The sequence below is a fragment of the Pteropus medius genome, unplaced genomic scaffold (assembly GCF_902729225.1).
Source record: "Pteropus medius unplaced genomic scaffold, Ma_sr-lr_union100, whole genome shotgun sequence".
Taxonomy (NCBI): domain Eukaryota; kingdom Metazoa; phylum Chordata; class Mammalia; order Chiroptera; family Pteropodidae; genus Pteropus; species Pteropus medius.
In genome coordinates this window covers 16099047-16121487 of record NW_024354911.1, presented here as the reverse complement: position 1 = coordinate 16121487, position 22441 = coordinate 16099047, and the positions used below count along the sequence as shown (strand labels likewise).

The 22441-nt window shown below is 36.6% G+C and overlaps 1 protein-coding gene and 1 pseudogene across 1 annotated transcript in view; both read left to right on the top strand.

Annotated features, from left to right (window-relative positions):
• MIPOL1 (mirror-image polydactyly 1) overlaps window positions 1-14339 on the top strand; it is a 258182-nt gene extending 243843 nt beyond the window's left edge. Inside the window, exon 12 of the mRNA XM_039856509.1 lies at window positions 14283-14339. Coding sequence (XP_039712443.1) covers window positions 14283-14316 — 34 coding nt within the window. The 3' untranslated portion in view covers window positions 14317-14339. The remainder of the gene's footprint in view (window positions 1-14282) is intronic.
• Window positions 1203-1321, top strand: LOC120597950 (uncharacterized; annotated as a pseudogene).
• Window positions 14340-22441: the final 8102 nt, after the last annotated feature.

Below are 22441 nucleotides of genomic sequence, written 5' to 3'. Positions count from 1 at the left end.
TTCCTCAATCATACCAAAATAATAACTTTATTTCTGCTTTTATAAAAATTGCAACAACTTTTTCAAGAAATATAGCTATATTGTGGACTGAAAGTTTAAATATTGCAGATATTATTGTGTCTTTAAGTTGCAGTAAGGCAAACAGTAGCTTTATTATTTCCAGAATCAAAGAACGAAGTGTGTGTGTGCTTTTTTTTTTTTTCAGATTTTAGGAAAGTTTTCTGGGCCCATGTTGGATTATTTTAAAGAAACAATTGCCCAAATCATACATCAAAGTTCTGACACATTATTCTGTTTTCATATGAATGGCAAGAAAATTAATAAAAACGACTTTTCATTCACTCTAATACCTTAGACCCTACGTGCTCCAAGCATACTCTCCATCTCAGTTCTTGCTCTGTACTTAATAATTCATTTGCCACATTTAACTCTCTACTCAGTCAAATCCACCTTTATGTGTTTAAATCCAATTCATCCTTCAAGAATACTTATATGCCACAGCTGCATGAAGCTTTCCCTAATTTCCCACCACCACCCCATCACCAAGTCACAGTTAATTTCTCTTCTCTGTGCCTTGTAGCTCTTTCTTCATCTCTATTAGCGCAGTTAAGTTTCCTCTTATTTCACTCAGTATTCCTATACTATTTCCCATTAGAATGTAACTTCTGAAAGTCAGGGATTCAGTTTTATTCATATTTCTTTTCACAGATAAATATTTGATAAATAATCATTCTTGTTAATGATGAAACCTAAAATTTCTAAATATATTTTTGTTTTATAACATTTATATGACCTGTCTTTCTAAAAAGATATGGCATTAAAAGGTTAAGATTTGAATATCCCTTCCTAAAATAGTAGTATTAAAATACACTAGCATGTGAAATTATCTAACACCTGGTACATTACTAGGTGAAACATTGTGCTTACCTGAAGACTTTTACTTGTAACCATAATCAATTTAAAGTAAAGAGTTTTGTGTTTTTGGTTGTTTTTTTTGTTTGTTTGTTTTGATTTGGTTAGGTTTGGTTTTTTAATCACAATTTCTTGTGTAGCTGTTAAATTTTGGTCCCATACAGTTTAAATTTTGAGATTTTGAGATTTCACTCTATGATAAAATGAAGACGTGGTTCCGTTCGTTGTCTTGGAAAGTTTATACAAAATTTCCAGATCACAAAATAGGCCATTTAAATCTTTATGGGACATTCTACAGCCATGCGACCCTGAACGAGCCCGAACCCGTCTGATCTCGGAAGCAAAGCAGGGTTGAGCCTAGTTAGTACTTGGATGGGAGACCATCTAGGAAGATCAGGTGCTGTAGGCGTAAAAATATATATATATATATATATATATAGGATTGTAAACTGACGAGGTCCTTGCAATCTGTGAGGTCAACCAAGGGTTGCCTCGCCTAAAAAATAAAAAAAAAAAAAATCATTATGGAACAAAGAGAATAACTAAATTGCTTTCTGGGACTGTGTCAGAACTCAGACAAAAAGATAAGAGAAGGCAAAATTCAGAAAAGACAAGCAACATCTAAACCAATGTGGTGTGTTTAGATGCCTTCTGATATTGCTGCAATGTACTTTAAATCATAATTTCAAATTTAGTGATTCTTCTTTTCCTAAAAGTAACGTTTTCTGAATTTTGATTATCTTAATAAATGTTCTTGAGATTTTACTTTCTGGTTATATATTATTCTTTCAATACCTGAACCATATTTTAGAATACTTGAGATAAAAAAATAATTTGTGCATAAACATTACCCACCAAGCTACGAGTTCATAAATTAATATCTAGTTACTAATTTTATCTCATCTCCACTTTAGTTTCCACCAATTTTTATCACGTAACTTATTGAAGATCATAAAGCTTAAAAAATGCATACCATTCTTTAATAAATAGGTCAGATGTAGCAAAGGCTTTTGAAACACTCAAGCATAGAATATGCACATCATTTTACTTATGACCATGACATTAACACACACACAAAAAAAACCCTTAAGTTCCTTAAATAATAGTTTTTTCTTATAAATCTGTCCTGGCTGTGTCTAATCAAATTACATTTTTCAGGATAGTATGTCCTTCTCTGAAATTGTTTCTAGCATGTATCTCCTAACTATTTAGTTTATAATTTATTGCCAGCTGAGTGATTTACTTTTGATAACAGTATTGTGTTTGTAATTTTGTAGAAAATACAGCTTCTTTACTCAATGAGCAACAGGAAACTAAAAATACCAACATTGCTTAAATTAATATCATCTTAATGAATAGCACCTAAATGTTGGCAGATGGCCAAATGAATCACCTTTGTCTTAAAGTATCAAAATGGTTAAGACACTACCTATGTTGACTTAATTGTTCTTGAAATTCATCAGACAGGAAATGAAAATGCTACAGAGTCTTAGCTTTTGTCTTGAACATCTGAAGTTTTCTTAGCTAGTAATTTTTTACTTAGAATTGTATCTTTAATCCTAGGATCTCCCATCCTTTTGAAACCAGTTAATTAAAACTCTATAGTCACCTTATAGAACTTTCACATTTGGGTAAAATGAGAACAAAAGAATAACTTTCATAATGCGACATAAGCAGACTTTTCAGAGCTAGAAGTATATATGTGTACCTATTTCTATCTGCTTCCCTATCTGTTTCTGTTAAGAGCTGAAATTTGTGCCATCGTGGTTAATGTTTTGACAGATTTTATCATAAACCTCGCTGTTGTAAATTTGCCTTGAGCCCAAACTTAACTTGTTGTAAGCTCAGAAACAGGTTTTACTGTTAGTGACCAGAAAAGGAAATAAATCTATGTTCTCTTAAATGATAGGAGTTCAGAGTTTAACTCCTTAAAAGTTACACATTACTTGAAATTTGGGAGAAATTCTCATTTTCCATGTTCAAGGCCTCTCAATTCTCAATAAAACATACATAAACACTTTTGTGACTAACACATGGGAAAATATACTAAAAGAAATATTATGTGGCTTGTATATGCTTACTAAATTTTATAACCAAAATATTATCCCTATATTTTTTAAATGTAAAAGCCCCTTACCTCAGTATATTGAATCAAAATTTTAGGCCCTCGATATGTGATTGGTTAAAAAACTATGGAGTAGCCACTTTGTTTCCAAATAATTTATTAGAATGCTCTTGTTTGACCCTATTTTATGGTGTCTGTCATCTATTATTTTATAACTACTTAGAGTATTTTATTAAACATACTCTCAATCATTACTATTCCTGGCAGCCTGCAGATCTAGATTTTTTTCCTCTAAAACACCTTCAATGACCATGACTATTAATATTTACCCATAAATGCATTTGTACACAGGCTCAATCATAGCACATCAGTGAAGAAAAAAAGAGTTGTTACCCAGTTCTTTACCCTAGAATAAATCAAATCAACAAATATTTATTGAATGTCTACTATGTGCAAATAGCCATGGACTAGTCAGCTTTTAAAAGCCATCCGACTTTTCACATTGAAAAATCAAAGCATTATCATTTTAAGCATCACAGAAGCTGCCTCCATATTCTTTAGGTAGGAAAACTTCTGAGGGCCCTGCAAATACTTGGGATAAAGAAAGACAAAGAAGAGAAAGAGAATTTACATACCGAAAAGAAGAGAAAGAATAACTTCAAATATCAGTGATGGATTGCATCATGTATGTATGTATGTATGTATGTATGTATGTATGTATGTATACATATGTACGAGTTTATGTGTATGATGTATATTATGTATATGTGTGTATATGAAGATATACACACAAAAAGAAGAATGAGTGAATTTGAGAAAAATAGACTTTGTTAAGATGACATAAGAGTGGGCATTTACATTTGATTCCAGAGGTTTGCTTTAAAAATAGGCTTAATAGTTTGGCTAGTGTTAAGTTTTAAGGTACCATGAAACCAAAGTATGTCATGGTACGACGGAAAGATTACTCAACTTAGTGCCACAAGTTCTAAAACCTAACTTGCTCTAAAGTCTATTAGGAGATGACCTCATTAAACAATAGTTTATAATAAAAGAAGTGACTTCTATATTGTTACTATACAAAATTTTTCATAGGGGCCTAAATAAGAAGTTAATTTTATCATAAATAAGAGAAGCTACTTAAAAGCTTATTTTAAATTATTATTAGAAACGAAATAAAAACTACCAGTAAGAGGCAAAACTTGTACAGTTTATTATACTATATTATATATTACACTATTTTATTGTACTATTTTATACTAAATATACTATATTATGCTGTATTATGCTGTAATAGTCTATGGATTTTATTTTATTAATCAATAAAAGAAAAAATAATAAACTATCTACCCACATCAAATAATTAAGTGTTTCCTTAGCGAGGTATAAAAGGAAGGCCGGTGATAATTCCCAGCTTTACCAAATAGAATTAATCCTGGCTGCTTCACATAAAAGGTGGGTGCATGTTGGCCAAGGAAGATATTGTCACTGACATATTCACAGGGGATGTCTGGGGTCTATTTTAAAATACTCGTTTAGGAGAACTAATTTTTGAATATCAAGTTTTGCCTCCTATTGATAGACTAGGTTTAATTTCTAGTGAAAATCACAGCAGACTCTTTAAATAACCTTTTTAAGCAGCAGCTTTCATCTTTCCTGAAATGCCTGAATTTAATTTCTCGATTTTTGTGTGTGTGTCTGAGGGCGGGGTGCGGGGGGAACTGTTATAACTCTATTGTTCAAAGTTTATGCTTCTGTTATGAAATTGTTGGTTATGAAGCAAAGGTATCTTCTCATATATCTTTTTAATTATTTGCGACTTTGCCTATCCGGTTGTAATTTATTTTCTGAGCATACCCTAATTGCACTGTAGTAAATTTTGGATTCTTTCTCAGCTACACTCTTTCTTTTCTTCGTAAAATGATACTATTGGCCTTTGTAAATATAGTAAACACTTCCAATGTGGGACTACATTGGTTTGGTTTCTTTCATCTATTTCTTGGTATATTGTATTTAATGTCTTTGGATATAATCTAAATAAAATTTCATTTGGATGATCCAAGTCTAATGCTCATGTTCATGAAGAAATATTATCTTTAGAGTTGTTTCTAATTTTCATTTCATCTTTCCCCTCCTTGGACCAGAATTCCCAATGCTGAGACCCTCTCACTTAGGACCTTGCTTGGATTCACCTGCCCCCTTGTGGTGTTCCTTTCTGAATAGATAATAATTTCTGAATCTTGGATTTGATATTATATGGCCTGAGAAGAGAAATCTCATTATTCTTATCTAGCCGTCTAGGGTCAGAAAAGTTTTCTTCTGTTAGTCACTGACATGTAAAGATAAATGGACAGGTTTTTTTGTTTTTTGTTTTTTGGTTTTTTTTAATTTAATGCAGAACATAAGAAGGAAATTGGAACTATAAAGAAACAAGTAGCTTGAAATAAATGATGATGCTTAACTTTGTCTAGAATCAATATTAGTGACCTACAGATTGATACACTAAAGAGATATTTCAAAAATTCTCATAAACTTAAAATCAAATTTCTTCTATGTCAGTGTCTCCTTGTCAGTGAGTGGAGGAGGGGAGAATGCTATTCTATTAAATTTGAATTTCAAAGAGATTTCTTATTTCCTTCCTTTCTTCAAGGAGCGATTCATTAATATAAAAAATAAATTAAACTATATATCTGTATAGTCAGATATGTGATTGACACAAACAGGTTTTTGTTTCCCTTTCTCAAAAAGGAATTCCTTCACATGCCACAGAGCTAATTTTTACATCTTCAGTTGAAGTCAATGAGATTTGCCCATGCAAAAGAGTTGTGTATGTTCAAGGAGTGAATTACCTAGCCACCAATTCAGAGACATTTTGCAAGAATAAGAACTTAAGAATTAGGCCTGTAGTTTATAAAGAATAATATTAAGATAAAAGAAATGGAAAGAGGGAAGCACTATTTACATAAATAATTTATCTTTCTTAAAAGGAAGAGATAGATTAACAAATTACTGTTAACAAGACTCTAAGAAAATTTTAAAAGTATATTTTTCTATCTGTTAACTGTAAGAGTAAATATTTCTAGCGGAAAAGATCTCTTTCTATGCTGTTCCACCTCCAACCCCTACTATCCCCCCACGCTGGATTTGATTGATAATAGTGATCCTCTGTGGCATCATGTCACCTTGGTTGAGATCTAGAAGAAGAAACAGTGTGCAGGCTTTGCTAAAGCTATTGGTAGTCCAACTCCCAAATTTCTAGTATCCATCGCTTCTTTGTAGTTTCTCATACATTCGTAACAGTTGACCTACTAACAGGTTCCCAGAAACACAGGTTCAAATTTTGGCAGGCTTACCTCACCTCTTTGTCCTTCCAAAGTACATAAATGCTAAAATGTGTTCACAGTGAAGAAGGGAGAGTCATTCCAATGGGACTTTTAAAACGAAGACCTTTTCTTCTCCTTACCAAGTTACTACCATCCTCTCCAAAGAAATAAAGTTTTGTCAGTGTGCCCTTGGCATAATTTCTTCAGCCTGGATTAAACACAGGTGAGTAAGAGTCTACCTTATCTCCACAGGGCATTAGTCACTCTATAAAAGTTAAATTTATTATGAAATGCTTTGTTTGTGTTAACATATATCTTCTCTGGGAAGCTGGAAACAAAGGCATGTCCTTTAAGACTCCATATGGGGAAAACACATCCTCCTGTGGAATTTAACCTTAATTTGAACCAAGATCTGTGAAAGAAAAGCACTTTAGTGCATTGTTCCCTTGCTCCACCCATCTATCCCCTTATCTAAATGGGGTTACTGTTGCTTCGTGTTTTTTAACTCTTCCCATTCCACACCTTGCTTTCCTAAGTCTAAATTATCTTGGAAATAAAATATATTAAAATAATCGTGGCAAACAATTATGCTTTGCTTTTAAAAATAGTTTTATGTAATATATTAATTCTGATATCTTTAAAATCGAATAAATGGATAGAAAGTTTATACTGATATGTCTGTCTTATTGTTCATTTTGTTGTTTTAACAAATGGTACATTGCAAAGAATGTTTTATTACCTAAAATTGTTTTTCTTGAAAATCTTCTCTAAGATTCTCTTACTAGCAAACATTGTCAGATATGCATAGTTTATACTTTATTAGAAATAAAAAATAATTAGAAGAAAGAAAAGTTTACGTTAGGAATAAAGATGAGGTATATTTGAAAGACTAATTTTCAACCTCTGTTTTTCTTCCCTCTGTTGCAGTCTTTAAATGTTTTTAATGTATATAAATCCATAAATGCACCAACAAACTCATTTTAAGAGCAAAAGCAAAACCTCCATTGCCGCTACCCCATCATAATGGACCAGTCGTTTATAAGCATCAAGGAAAGTATGTCCGAAAACAATTTTTAAGTTGACATTTTAAAAAGTACTGCTTATATGACTGCTTAAAGTTTCTTTAATAGCAGCTAACAACAAACTTGTAATTATTGAAAGGGTTTTTCTTCATTGACTTTTCTTACATTAAGAAAAAAAATCACGAACTAAATTTGAATATAAGCTTAGATATTCATTTATTTTTTAAAAGATATATGAACATGATTTCTGAATAGACATGTACTCAATTCCTCTACTCAAAATAACTATTTTCAGCATTATTAAATTGAAAAATTCTTAGCAAAAAGAAAATTATAGCAAAATATGAATATATTCCTTTGGTCATATATTTCATTATCACATATAGATTTTATTTAAACTATAATGTTGAAGTTAGTTTGATAAATGTGTTTTTTAGAACTATGGAATGTATACATAATACATTTAGGACATTAGGACATTTATCACAAGTAATATCAACCTCGCCCACATTTATTGGTTCCACCCAAACCAATCTTCATATGAAAATCATTGAAGCTTAGTCTCTATCACTTGTTAACACTTGATTATATACTGTCATTATTTAAATTCATAATATGTATTGTGTTTTCATGGAAATTATAAATTCACATGGAGCAGTAATGATTTGAATCCTTTAATTTACCTCTCAAACTCAATTTCTTGGTTCTCTTGGACTTTGCTCTGAATTAGATACTAATTTGATACAAACTTTCTTAAAAGAAAACAGCCCTATATTGCTTTCCTTATTAAATGCTGCCCCCAAATTTTTCCAAGGATGATTTTGGGTGACCATCTTCATGACATACGTAGATGCCTATGTAGTTATATCATTCCTTCATGGTCCTACCTTAAGATAGCCGTAAGATCTTTCACAGGAGTAAAATGGTCAAATTAATAGATGAACAAGGTAATGGGAAAAGTAAAAGTTAAGTATAAAATTGAAAAGTCAGATATTAACCAGAATCAAAGAAAAGAATGAAAAGCGTGAACTTTATAGATGATAGGAAGAAACATTTCACAAAAACTGAAATAAAGGAGCAAAAGGGAGAGAAAGAACCAAAGATAATTCCAAACTATCACATGTATTAATTTTGTTAAATCCCAAAGTATTTGCAAAATTAGATACAAGAGGTTAAATGTGTGTGTTTATAAAAATGTAGATAATAGCGGTCTTCATGTATTAAATTTTAAAGATGTAAGATGTGGTAAAACAATTAGAATAATAAAATACTGAGCATCTTTATTGACCAGGAGCTATATTACTATATGAAACTGTTAGATGATATTAGAAAAAGCAAATTATGTAATAATTTTATGGAAGGTATTTATTTTTCTTAATTTTTATTTATATTTGAGTCTTCAACACTAACTAGAATATACTGAGCATAGTAGACACTTAAAAATATTTAGTTAAATCAAATAGTCCTTATCCAATGAAATAACAATACAGTAAAGTCACAAGAAGTGTGGTAGCAGACTGTGGCGATGTGTGAGGGTTAGGGGACAAAGGGCTCAGTTGTAAAACATCTAAGCCATATTAACGTATTAGTCACTTAATGACATAATAATTTACAGTATAAGTAAAGGTGAAAGTAATGTTCTCGGAGGAAATATTTCTAATCTGATTATATTTGGAAGTCTTCAGTATTTTACTAAAAGTATATTTAGATGAGAGAATTGAAAGAGATAATAGAGAAGGTTTTATTGTTTGTAATTGTCAATAAGTCAGACAACACCATACCAGGTGCTGGGATACAAAATTGAATATGACTGTTTCTACCCTCATGATAATCATAGTCCAGAAGGAATGACAGAACTGTAAATAATTACGATACGGTATGATAGGTTCTATAATAGAGGAAGTCTCAAGAATGCTTTGGCAGAACAGGTGAAAGGGCATCTTGCCCTTTCTTTGAGATTAAAGAAGGCTTCCCAGAGGGTATGGTATTTGAGCTAAGTGCCATTAGGATCAGCAATTAAGGAGTCCATGGTGACTTTAATGAGAACAGTTTCTACTGCAATGAGAGGCAAAATCCAGATTGTAGTGAATTAACAAGTGAATGAAAAATGTAGAAGTAGAGATAGTGAATATAGACTACCTTTCCTGGAAAATTGTCTTCTAACTCTTCTTATTTGCTACCTCTGAAAAGACTTAATAAGGAATATCACATTGCATAGCACAATTGAGTCTAATGATAGTAATAGATTTTTTTCTAAACCGTTAATGAATGAATTGCATTTCACTTCTACGAGCTCAATGACATGAATCCTTCCAGCAAGAGCCTCAGCATTTGAAGGAGGGTTATACCTACACTTTTGCAGAATAAATGTCTTTGATCCTGAATTCTTCTATTCTTCCTTTCCATTCTGGAGCTTCAAGTCTCAGTTGCCAAGCATACGCCTATGAAACTTTCTCTTTCCTTCCTCTCTTCCATCTTTCTCATAATTATTATACCTCTAGCCACATATCCTCAAGTGATTCAAATATCTTATTAGCAATACCTTATCTTTCTAATGCTAAATATTACCTACTGAATAAACTCCGAATACCTTAGAGCATTCAGGGCTCTCTAGACTTTTGTTCCAGTCTACTTTCTTGGCTTTATTTTTCTTAGCCTCCTCTATCATGCTTCAGCTTCATCTTTCCCTCTATGTACCATGAACGTCCTGGCTTCCACTTCCTGACACTCTTACCTTTACTTGGAATTGCCCCCTCCCTGAAATGTCATACCTAAAACTATCTGACATTTACAGTCTTTCTTAGTAACCTTATTCCCTATAAAAGCCTTTTTTGATCTTCCCATATGTAACTTTTTTTTGTCAACTCTTAGTATTTATATGTGCTTCTCTGTACCTTTCGTTTATTCATTTATTCTAATTCATTCAACAAACTTTTATTGAACACCTACTATGAGCCAGGAACCGAAATTGCCATTTTCTATTTTTTCCCCATGGTTAAATAAGTGTTTCATCTCTCCTAGCAGACTACAAATTCTCTGAGATCAAGAATTATCTAAAATAGCTATATAAGTATTATAAAACTTTATACACACACAGTAATTGTTCAACAAATGTGTTGTTTACATTAATGAATAAATTAATTGCAAATGGAGATTCATCTCCTGAAATTCAATGAGATAAAGATAGCACCCAAATCTTTTATCTTCCCTGCCAGAAGTTCCCTCCTAACATCATCTACAAGAATATGATTTGCCACTTCCTCAACTTAACTGTCTTAAAATGGCATTTAAAAATGTATTTATTCTCTTAAACTCTTCCCTGTCTTCAGCTCCATTCATTTCACTAAAAGATTCCACAAGTTATAGTACTAAACAAATCCTTCCATTTTACCTCCATTACTACCTCACTTAGCTGGTGACCATACTGCAACATCCGCCTTAAAAGGGTCACTCAACTCTAGTCACTTTCTTCATTCAACCCATCTTACATGACTTAGCTTTGAATATAAATTCAGATTATATTTCTTTCTAAATCTTTCCTCTTTCTTTAGACATTATAAAACTGTTTAATACTAAAGTAGTTCCATTTATTCCCTAATCTTCTAATTATTTGCCAACAATCTTTAGCTTAAAATGTCCCTCACCTCTAGAACATTCTACCTCTTCACTTCAACCAGCACAGTTTACTGTAACTCCAGCTATCTAGAACCCAGCTTAAAATCCATTTTCAAGGAAGTTTTTTGATTGACCTTGATTCATGTATTACTGTACTTATTTTCTACATATTGTTCAACTACTATATTAATTTGAATCAAATATGCATTTGTCCGACTTGTCTTTCTATGAGATGCCTCTGTTAAGGACATTATCTAACTAAAACAGTGTAAACTCCAATACAAATCCAGTATACTGGTCTGTATTTTAAGTGTGCAGGTTTGTTCTTCATGATGATGTTAATCTGTGGTTTTCTGCCCTTTAGGTAAAACAAACATACTAGATTAAATAGCACCAAGATATTCAACTCTTCTAGAATTACAGTATATAACCTAATAATCTTTATTGACTAATCAACCAAAATTTACAGAAAAATAAATTAAATAATACCATAACATGATCTCAAATATAAGCCAAACCATAAAATATGAGTAAGAGAGTGAATTTTGGACTTGAACCTCAGTTTCTACTGTTCTTTTATACACACTATCTGGCACTGAATTTTTTAAAAACACATTAAAGAGTAAGAAAAATAACCCACATGAAAAGATAAAATAGTCAATAGAAACAGACCCAAAGATAACCTAGATATTGGAATTATAAGCAGAAACTTAAGAAAAAAATAAAAAGATATTAATTTCAAAATAGTAACAATAAAACTCAGAAAAACAGAAATCAATATAAAATGAAATAGCATCTTTAAATGCTGAAAGTAAAAAAAAAAATCCAAAACCTAGAATTAAATGCCCAGGGGAGAGACAGAGAGAGACAGAGAGAGACAGAGACAGAGACAGAGAGAGACAGAGAGAAAGAGAGAGAAAGTATCGCAAAATAGGACTTCGCTAAAAAAAAATCCTAAAAGGAGTTGATTAGGTAAATGGAAAGTGACACAGATGGAATCATTATAGGAAAGAATGAGAGCACCAGAAAGGGCAAATTATGAGATAAGATAAATGGATATTGACTGTTTAAATAAAGCATGAACTTGAGGGAAATGTTTACCTAAGTGGTCATCTAGTCTGCACTTGAATGTTCAATGTTGATAAGCTCACTATTTCCTGAGGTAGCCTACTCTATCTATAACCATGTTACAAATGTCTTTATACTGAGCTGTAATCTATAATCCTCTCAAATTTCTACCTTCTGGCCCTAATTCTACACAATAAATAATCTAATTTCTCTAACACATGCTTGAAATAACTAGTATCCTCCAATGTAAAAGAAATTTTCATTCTTTGGCCAAACATCCCCAGTATAAACCATGCTTCACAAGGCATGCTCCAGTTTCCATCTAATCTAGAATCTTTTAAATGCACCTTACTTTATATTTCTAAGAATAGATCCCAACACATGAAACACAATCCTTTAGTGATTAGGGCATTTTTGCTTTCCCGAATCCATGTGCGTGGCAATTGAATTTTTTATAAGGAGGGCAATCAGTGTGATTTATTCATATATAATTCCTAATTTAGCCTCTGTGAAAACTCTGGCCGCAAGAAGTTAGCACTTATTTGTGTTCATTGAAAGTTTCGTTCAGTGATATTAGACTAGAAATGGTATAAAGGTAAGAATTGGCCAATGAGATTCTTGAGGCTATTTCTACAGATAGCAGACAGTACAGACTAAAATTGTGACCTTCCAAATGTCAAGGAAGAAAAGATTGGGATAACTGGGCTTTTGGTAGGGTGTATTTATTAATTACAGATGTATGGGCAATAGGAGAAATAAATCAATGATGACTATGACTTTTCAAGACTGAGTGATAAAGGGAATGAGAAAAATATGGAAGTCAAGAGGCATGCCTTGTTATAGAGAGAAATGTATTGCTGTAATTTAAATGTATTTCATATTCACGGAAATATCTTTTAAGCAGATAAGATGGGAATTTTTGTTGGAGGACAGGGATTGACTTTTAGCTTGGTGCATGATAGCTCAAGCCATGAAACAAAGGAACAAAGGGCCTATCGATGTCTTCTAGTGAAAGACCATCAGGAACATATCGATAGGTGAACAAGTTAAACTAATTGCTTGTTGCAAATAAGGGAGACCAAACACCATAGGGAACTGTGTGGCATTTCAGTAAGAGGGTATTAGAAAGGACTTATAGGATTGGGCTTGTGTTAAGTGATATGGGGGAGGGTTCAAGAGACTGGGACTTTGAACTGAATACTGTGGGGGTAATTCTATAATTGGGCATCTTAAGAAATCTTATCTAAGAAGGAAGACTAGAACACAACTAAGGGTATAATTTGTAAAGAAACAACAGCTAGGATGGGGGAATATTTGCTATTTTTGTGGTTTGCAGTGACTTTGTTTTTATCTGTGCTTAGACAAAATTACAAAGTGGTCTTCTTTTTGTCTCACTTCTCCATGGTTATAGAGTGTTATAGAGTGGCCATGTCTAATGTTAGAGTTCAGTAACATTGTTTATGTTTGACAGGAGAACTCCTAGGCCTAGCTGTGAGTGCCAGACCAGATCTTATAAACATCATAGCTGGAAGTGTCAAGCCAGTTTCCAAATGTGCAGGGCTGTTTTTGATCTCTCTAGGCCATGGACTTAGCCTTGGGGACCTATAGTGAAGGGTAGAGTAGACAGAACAGACAGTTATGGAGACAGAGAAGCAGCCAAGAGGAAGTAAAGATTGAGGATGGGCTGGTGTCAAGGGATCCTTGATGGGAGAGTGTTCAATACTGCAAAGAATACTTAGAACTGTTAAGACTGTTTGAGATGTGGGGGCGGAGGGGTGGGGATGGAGTAAAAACATGATAGAATCAAAGCATCACTGATGATCATCAAGAAAGAAGTTTAAGGGGCCGCAGATCAGATTGCAAGGCTGTGGAGAAGTGGAGACTGTAGATGGGTGAAGAGCATTCATTTGAAAGTTTGGCAGTGAGAAGGAGAGCAAGGGAATTTAAACAGAAGATTTTGCGAAACCAATTTAAGGAGTCCCCACTCGCCCTGCTCCAAAAAAAAGGGATTACCATGACATGTTTAAAGCTGAAGAGAAGGAGCCATTGGAAATAGAAACAGTAAAGATGCTAGTAAAGCAGTGAAAAACAGAAGAGTAAAAGAGTCTGGGATCGAGAACTTGGGTGGATATGTTTGTCCTGGACAGGAGGTTATGTTTGTCCTCCTAGACCTAACAGAGGAGGTATTGGTACAAATATAGAAACGTTGAGTTGGAATGAGGGTAGATGAAGGACTGGATGACAAATGAAATCATCTCTTTTTTTTCTTTTATTTTTCAGGGAAGTTAGAAGCAAGACCATCTGCCAAGGCTGAGGAGGAAGGGAGACGAAAGAGCCTGGAGAAGATGTGAGTCATCCACTAACAGATTGTTTAGTGAATCAGCAAAAGATGCTGTTTTCTACTAAGTCACTTATTAAAGAAGAAAATGCAACTGTTGCCGTATATTGTGAATTTATGGAGGATTTAGGAGTGAGAGCCCTTTTATTCTCTAAAAAAAAGGAATAGGTTGCCATCTTTTTATGTGAGTGGTATAAACAAACCCTTTTCTTGGGATGCTCATGCTGGATTAAATATTATTTGATACAAATAATTTGAAACTTTTATTTTTGTCTTTTGAACTGTGTCTCCCAAAGGAAAAAAAAAAGCTCGCTATTTTCAAATGTAATAGAATATCAACCAGAGACAATAACCATCCAGAAGGATGATTTTCATAGTTCTAGAGCAAAGAAAATTAACATTAACATTAACATTTACAGTCATAAAAACGCCCCCCCCATCCGCTTGAATTTTCTGTTTATATGTATCTAAATAACTAGATGCCTCACTCATTCTTGTTATTAGGTGTGATTGAGATAACTCACTCAGAGGCAGCGGCAGCAGCAGTTTCTGTGCACAGAGTAGCCCATGCTCTCGTGAGCATCAAAAGGAGATGAAGCCTGATTAACCATTTTGAAATCTATCGGATGAGGAGAAGTCCTTACAAAACAACTTTTATACGCTTTAATTAAAAACGTGTTCCGGCAGCTCAGAGCTGAATGGGCTTCAGGGGGAGCAGGGCTGAGCGCGTTGCTATGACGACACCAAATCTTTTCACGCCTGGCCCTTCCTCAGCACACTCTGTCTAGCTCTCTCCAGCCATTAATTTGCCTCTATCCCATCTCCCATTCCCTCATTCCCTCAGTCTGCGAGTCTATATAAGAACCAATACTTGCTGCTATTTCTGTTGTGGTACTTCTCCCTCCCTCCCTCTTTCTCCCTCGTCCTTTCATCCCCTACAATTCCCAGGCAATCTCTATTTTCTTGTTTCTCTTGAAAACAAGTTTATTCCCTGAGTTAAAAACACTAAAAAAAAAAAAAAATTACAGCATGGTAATCATTGTTTATTACTCCTCATGATAAAATAATAAATCCATTTTTAAGGGTTGAGTATAGTTGAGAAAGATCTATGTTGTACATTTTTTACTTTTCAGATTGAACACTGGCTACTAAACCATCCCTTCTGTTGCTGAAGATAAGGCTAAAATAAAAAGGGCCATGTTTTACTCTACTAAAGGTAATTTATACTTATTATTAAAATCCCAGCTTATTCCACAAACAGTATCATCTGGTAACAAATTTAAGTGAATGTAAGACTTTAAAATATGTCCTGGAAAAAAATGCAGACTTCACTTTATTTAAAATTGTGCTCATTCAGAAATTTGAATAAAACCCAACACTTTCACTTGTTATACCACATAAAACAAGAATTGGGCAGAACTTGCCCATCTCAGAATCTAACCACCAACCTGTTAGAAGCTGATATCTTTGCAATTTTGTTTTCGATGCATTTATAGAGACCATAATATTATTACACAACTTCTTAATGTTACTCTTTGAGTCATCAGAGGCCTTATCACCTTTCATTTTGATTCCAATTCCAATTTTCCCTTTCTTATTCTATTTTATAAGATGAGATAGGTGAGTGGAATGCAGTAAAGATCATTTCTCACTTGTTCTCCCTACTTAACTCATAATCTGTTCCTACCATGATTATACTTCCAAAGTGAATTATTTATCAGATTCTTAAGAATTTCCTCTAATTGCCTGACTCAGTCGAGATGTTGTAACTTCAGAAACGGGTGTAGTCTGGAGTGTTGCTCTGGGTATTGCATGGTCCAGTGGTCGTTACAAAGAAAGGGGTGAGTCCTTGAGGGCCCAGAGTCCAGTTTTGAGTCTGAGACTTCCAATCACAATTCAGCTTTGAAGCCCCAGCCTCTGCATCTCTGGAATTGAAATTTAAAAGTTTAACTTTTCTTTAGATGTTTTTAATGAACTTCCTTGGTCTCTTTACTATATAAAACTCCAACATAATATATTCCTGAGAGGCTACATGTAAATCTGTGAGACACAGTTAACAAATACTCTAAACTCTCTCTAGTATGAGGAACAGTATTTCTTTTAAATGAACCAACCCCAGGTTGGTTTCTAGATTCTGTTCTTATGATTTAAGAACTTACCATATTTTAAAAAGAGAAAGTCCTTTGACTTCTTACCATAGTCACATTTAAAAGGTGATGAGGCTGCATGACCTAGCATTTGGGTGACATTTCACAAGTGGACCAAGTCTCCTCTTTATAACGCTGCTGTAATTTCAATAATAAAATTATTGACGTTAACTTTATTAAAAACATAAAGTATTAAAAACATAAAGCCAAATGCCTGTACATGTTAAAGGTGTTTTTCCACCTAGGGCACTTTATCTGGGTCCATCTTAGGTGGGAATGAAAGAAAGTAAATGTGTATAGATCGGCTAAATAAATATAGGAACAGGTATTCCGGTATCTGAAGCAGATTCGAGACCTAATAAAAACGGATTCTCAAAGAGGCGTACTTAAAATGTAAGTAGGTTTTACATAAATATCAGAGAAAATATTCCACTGACAAAAGGTTTTGCACCATGAATACAGTGCTTTTCCATTATGTTGATAAGCTCAAGAAGTGAAAGTCCTTCGGTTCTTGACATTTAAATCTATTCTGGACCTGGCTTGGGAAAACGTCGAGGGGAGTAATCTTGCAAGTGAGTAGTCTAAAAACTATAATTAAGTATTTTCCATCACCATGTTCTATGGTCCCATGATTCAGTTAATCTCAAGGTTCAAGGAGTTGCACTTTAAATAACACAGAATTCTCATTTCTACTGAAATGTTTTACACTTCCGCCCTCTTAATTTTGTTTCTTGGCCAAAGACAACTACATGAAAATTGTGGTATCTTTTGTTTAGCAATTCATTCATCCTATGGAGCCCTGCTCATCAGAAGTCACATAATCCTTATGTGTGCTCTGGCACTAGAAAAATTGTTTATGTGATAAACCACAGGACTGCCCTGTTGCTTCTGTGGTCTGCTGGATATATGTCAGAATTAAATCTTTTTTTTGGTGGTTGTTTTGAACATATTGTTATTCATGGAATGGTTTTTACACTGAGCCAGAATGTGGTTACTCCAAAGTCTTCAAAACATCATAAAAATCAATTCCAAAGTAGCTATACCTACATATAACTTATTTCGGTCATATATATTGTGTTAAACTCTTATTCAAGTCTATGGCCATGCTACCCTGACCATGGCGAGATTCTGTCTGATCTTGGAAGCAAGGCCAGGCCTGGTTAGTAGTAGGATGGGAGACCACCCAGGAAGACCAGGTGCTGTAGACGCAAATAAATAAATAAGCAAACAATCTCTCATTCAAATTCTTCATCTTTAAAATCCACATCACTGACATCTTTACCCTGTATAAAATGCCTTTCTCTAGTATTTCTAAATAAGTGATAATGAACAGCCAAAGGAGCACAGCAGCCCACCAGGTGTACAATTGTGTGTCACAAGTGAAGACAAAGTTTAAACCTCTACTCAATGTTACAAAAGAGATGTTATAAAAGATAGCTGAAGTAACACAACCCTGTAAATGTACTGGTCCCCAAGATTCAAGCCTATCTATTCTTTAATAAGTTAAAAAAAAAAAGTGTCAAGAAGAGAAGTCACTCGTTCTTAGATAACTTGTAATAAGTATTTGGAGTTTAATAATTCAAGCAAGAATAGCATTGCCCATAGGGTTCTTTATTAGAGACTCAGAATATCTGCAAGGTAAATGTTTTACATCCTTTCTCGATGTCAATGAAAAACATAAAGACCTCAAAAAAATAAATATAATGCTTTAATGTAATTTATATTCAGGGTGCTGTCCTTCTATAAGACAAAAAGGGGTGAGGGGGAGAAAGGAAAAGAGAAAGAACTAAAGTCTTCTCTTTAATCTCATCTATATGAATTTTTTTCTCCTCCTCCTTCCCCAAGTGCCTAGGCGTAAAAGTAGAAGGAAGTGGTCAGAGTTCCATAGACTAAATTGATAAATTTTGTAAATTTGTAAATATACTTAAGGCTGAAGGGAATTAAGTAACTAATTTCCTATTTCTCCTGATAAGAAAATCTCTAGCTAAAAGTCATAAATCGGAAATATTTTCCTTGGTTTACCTCAAATCAGCAGATCACTTAATTTATTGCTTTCTCGCTTTGAAGTGACAGTCTTGTGGACCTGAAGTTCTTGTGGACGCTCCTCTAAGTCAGCATATCTAATTGTGTACACCCCCCCACACACACACACATACACACACACAATCTCCTGTAGTATACTTGTGCTGGCTCTAATTCCCTGAAGCTTGAAGATTGAGATAGTCAGGACTAATTGTTAAGGAACGAAAGACTAATCCTAATCCACGGTTACTAATCTGGAGCATTCCATAAGTGTTCTTGCAAAAAAAAAGTACTTCAAATTCTGTTATTAGTATTCTTCTTTATCTCACTGAAATAATGCTGCAATATATACTTTCTTCAGTAATGGGTGAGAAGGAAAATAGGGTAGTGTAGGAAGTATGCCCAATAATGAAATGACTTAAACTCATATTTTAGACACCAAGCTGTAGAGAAATCTTCAATTATGATTCTTAGGGAATTTCTCTCTCTCTCTCTCTCCTCTCTCTCACACACACACACACACACACACACACACACACACACAAACACACACGAGGCACGTGATAGTGCTGGTTTTAGCCCCTGTTTCACCTCTGTACTCTCAGGAGAACCGAGAAGCAGGGGCTGCAGGTAGCTGAAAGGGAAAAGAAGGCAGTGGAACCCGGGAGGAGGCGCTCACGTGGAGGTCGCAGTCCCGGGCAGTGTCCACCCGGCCGGAAGCGAGGGGGACGGCACAGCACGCCGGGAGCCCGGACCCCGCGCTCGGATGGGGGACATGGCGCCCCCGCTGTCCAGGCCCAGGTTCCTGGAGCGCCGTTCTGCGATCAGAGCCGATGACTGGCGTGAAAGCGAGGGGGAACTACTGGCGTGAAAGCAGACGGGGCTCCCAGGGCAGGGGAGATTTAAAGACCCGTTTATCTGCGCGAGGGTGCGAATAAAGCTGGCTCCGAGCCCTGGGCACCGAGTTTGGGCGGTGCCACGGGGATGTTGCGAGCCCTTCGCGTTCACTGGGGCGCAGGGCGGCCTTTGTAGCCCGCGCGCCTGGGGTCCAGGGACTGCTTCGCAGCTGGAGGCCGGGAGGAAAGAGTAAACACCCAGCCCACGGGGCCGCCCTCGGGGAATGGTTGCAAAGGGAGTCAGGAAAAATAAATCGAACTAGAGAGCTGCCCCGCCCCCCCCGGCCCCCCGCCCTGCCTCGGCGGGCGGCGTCACCCATCCTGTAGCGTCCGGGCGGGCCTGCACCCCCGTCCTGGGGGAGCCCAGCCTGGGCCGGGCCCGCCAAGACCGCGCCTCCGAGCGGGTCTTAGGAGCGCGCCTCCGCCGCCCCGCCGCCCACTCCACCCGGCCGGGCCCCTCGGGCAGTATAGAGCCCTGCTTTGCTCTTTTCGTTGGCCAAGCACAATTGTGTTATTGGAGATAATGAATTCAATCCCCATCAAAGGGCATTAGGCTCGCCCGAGCCCTGGAGTTGCCGATGCCTTTAAAAAAAAAAAAAAGGGAATGAAAAGCTGAGAAGAAAAAAAAAATCTCTGGGGGAGCCTTTCCCCTGATCGCCGCTTTTGAAGTGAAGGGGCCCGGGCATTGTTGTTCACCTCGCGGCCCATACGGCTGAAGAAAGCCTGGGCTTTTGATGGGCTGAGAACCGCCTCGGCAAGGAGCACCACGACGGGTCGTGCAGCCCGCGGGCAGCATATGCCTTGGGACGCTCGGGCATCGTCTGGCGGGCGGGGCTGCAAACGTGGCGGACCTGCTTGGCTGGGACCAGAGACAAGGCCCGCACCCGGTGGCAGCATTCCCGGGGCCCCAAGTCTCCTTCCCCAGGTCGCGGTACCTCGTGCCCACTTCATGGAGTAGGGCAGGGTTTCCAATCTGTTAAGACCTCGGACCGGGAAGCCAGACAGCCCTTTGGAGGTGAGGGTGGGGAAGACAGAGTTCTCTTTGAGCACATCGGGCCAGGGCGGGTGGAAGTGTATTTTCAACCACTGGGACACAGCATCTAAGGTGGCTGGCTTAGCTAGAGCTAGATGAGTCTGAGACGGTGTACACCGCCGAGAGGGGCATCCGTACGACAGGCAGTTAGGATTGTTCACCTGTGATTCAAGGCCATCAGGCAGCCGGGCCCCGGGAAGGAGTGGGGAGCATCGGAAGAATGGAGGAGGACACTAAGCATAAGGAGGCGCGCGACCGGATCAGCCAGCGGAGCAGTTTCTCCACCGTCCACGGCGTCCAGCCTCGCAGTTCTAAACCCAGGACAGCACCTTAGCATTAGATCACATTTTCTAAAAACGTGTTATAGTCATTTACGTTTGCTTTCAGCGCCTTCAACGTGAACTTTTCCTACTTCGATTTGCATCCTACCCCCTACCTCCCGCCCCTGCCCCAGCCCGCCTCTATGAACTCCTTTGGCGCAAGGGTCAGCAACTCTAGCTGTTTGGATCTGTTCCTTTCTCTCCTTTCCCTGTCTCCAACCCCCTCCACCCCTCCGCAAGGGACCCGGGTTATTCGCCTCATTAATACATTAGCAAGGCATAACACAAAGGAAGCGCGTGTCAACAGAAGGCAGTGTGAGTGAGAGAGGCAAGAGAACCTGGAAGATGCCCTGTGCTGCAACACGGCTCATTGCAGCTTGAGCTCGTGAATTGGCCTCCACCTAGGAAAAAGCGGTGGAGAACGCGGCGGGAGTTAGCGCTCGGGATTGAGTAGCTGTTGTATTAGGGGTTTGTAGCTGGGCCATGGGAGTAAAGCACAAGGCTCCCACGTGAGTCCCAGAACTAGGTGAGAGTTCCAATACCTCAAACGTCACCTGAACCGCGCAAAGAAAATCAGCTTTCCTGGATTTTCACTAGGCGGGAGCCTCCTTTCTCCCTCTTTCATCATGGGTCTTTAAAAGTAAATATATACACGAAAAGAACCACCACGAAGCCCCTTACATTTTTGTCATTAAAATCGTTTGTGTTTTAAAATAACAACTCCGAGGTGAGAGGAGAGAGAGACAGAGAGGGACAGACACCTGGGATATAATTAGACAAGGGGAAAAAAAAAGAAGAAGAAGAAAGAAAGAAGAAAGAAACTGAAGTTTCTAGTTGAATGCTTTGTTCCCTATTTCCTGGCAATGCTTCGGGTAGTATTTTCAGATTGTTTTTGTTGGTTTCAGGAATTAAAAAAGAAAAATTCCCCCATGTATTATCTTGAAGATTAGTCGAGAAGTAGAAAGTCAACCCAAAGCAACCTCACACTTAGAACTCCAAGTCAGGGCATCCCTGGCAATGGCTGAGTTCTGAACTTGATCTCCGTGTGACTTGACCAGCATCCTACCTAGATTCTGAGGTCCTGGAGCACTTATTCTATTTAAGCCCTTTTCTTCCTAGATATTCAGGGATAATATTCTGCTTTTATAGTCTAAGTTGACTAGGACATAGAGAACCCAAACATATCATGAAGTGGCATTTGTAGGGATGCTCCTCACTTTCCAGGGCTGCAGAGCAGAGCACAGGCTCATCCGGGGCTTTGCTTTTACATTGTATAGTAGTAGCTGACATAATTGGAGAATTGAGGAAGTTAGATACAAAACAAAAGGTAGCAAGTGAGGATTTCCTCCTTGTCAATTAAAAAAAATATATTTACAGTATGAAAATGCATGTGTTTTACAAGTTAAAATTGACCAGCATAGGTATTTTTCCAGCCCCCTATTGCTTGCTAGAACGAAGGCTGGAGGGGGAAAAAGTGAGGGCTGCAGTCTGAGCTGTCTAAAGTTCAATGAACCAAACTAGACAGGGAGCTAAAAAGAGAACTAGTGGAAACATTATGGCCTCAAACTTAACTATCTGGAATAAAAATAAAACAATGTTTTAAGTAACGTATTACTAAGTGTTATTTGGATGCACCAAATAGGATCATCAGTAGAAAATAAAACGCATAAATGGCTACTCTAA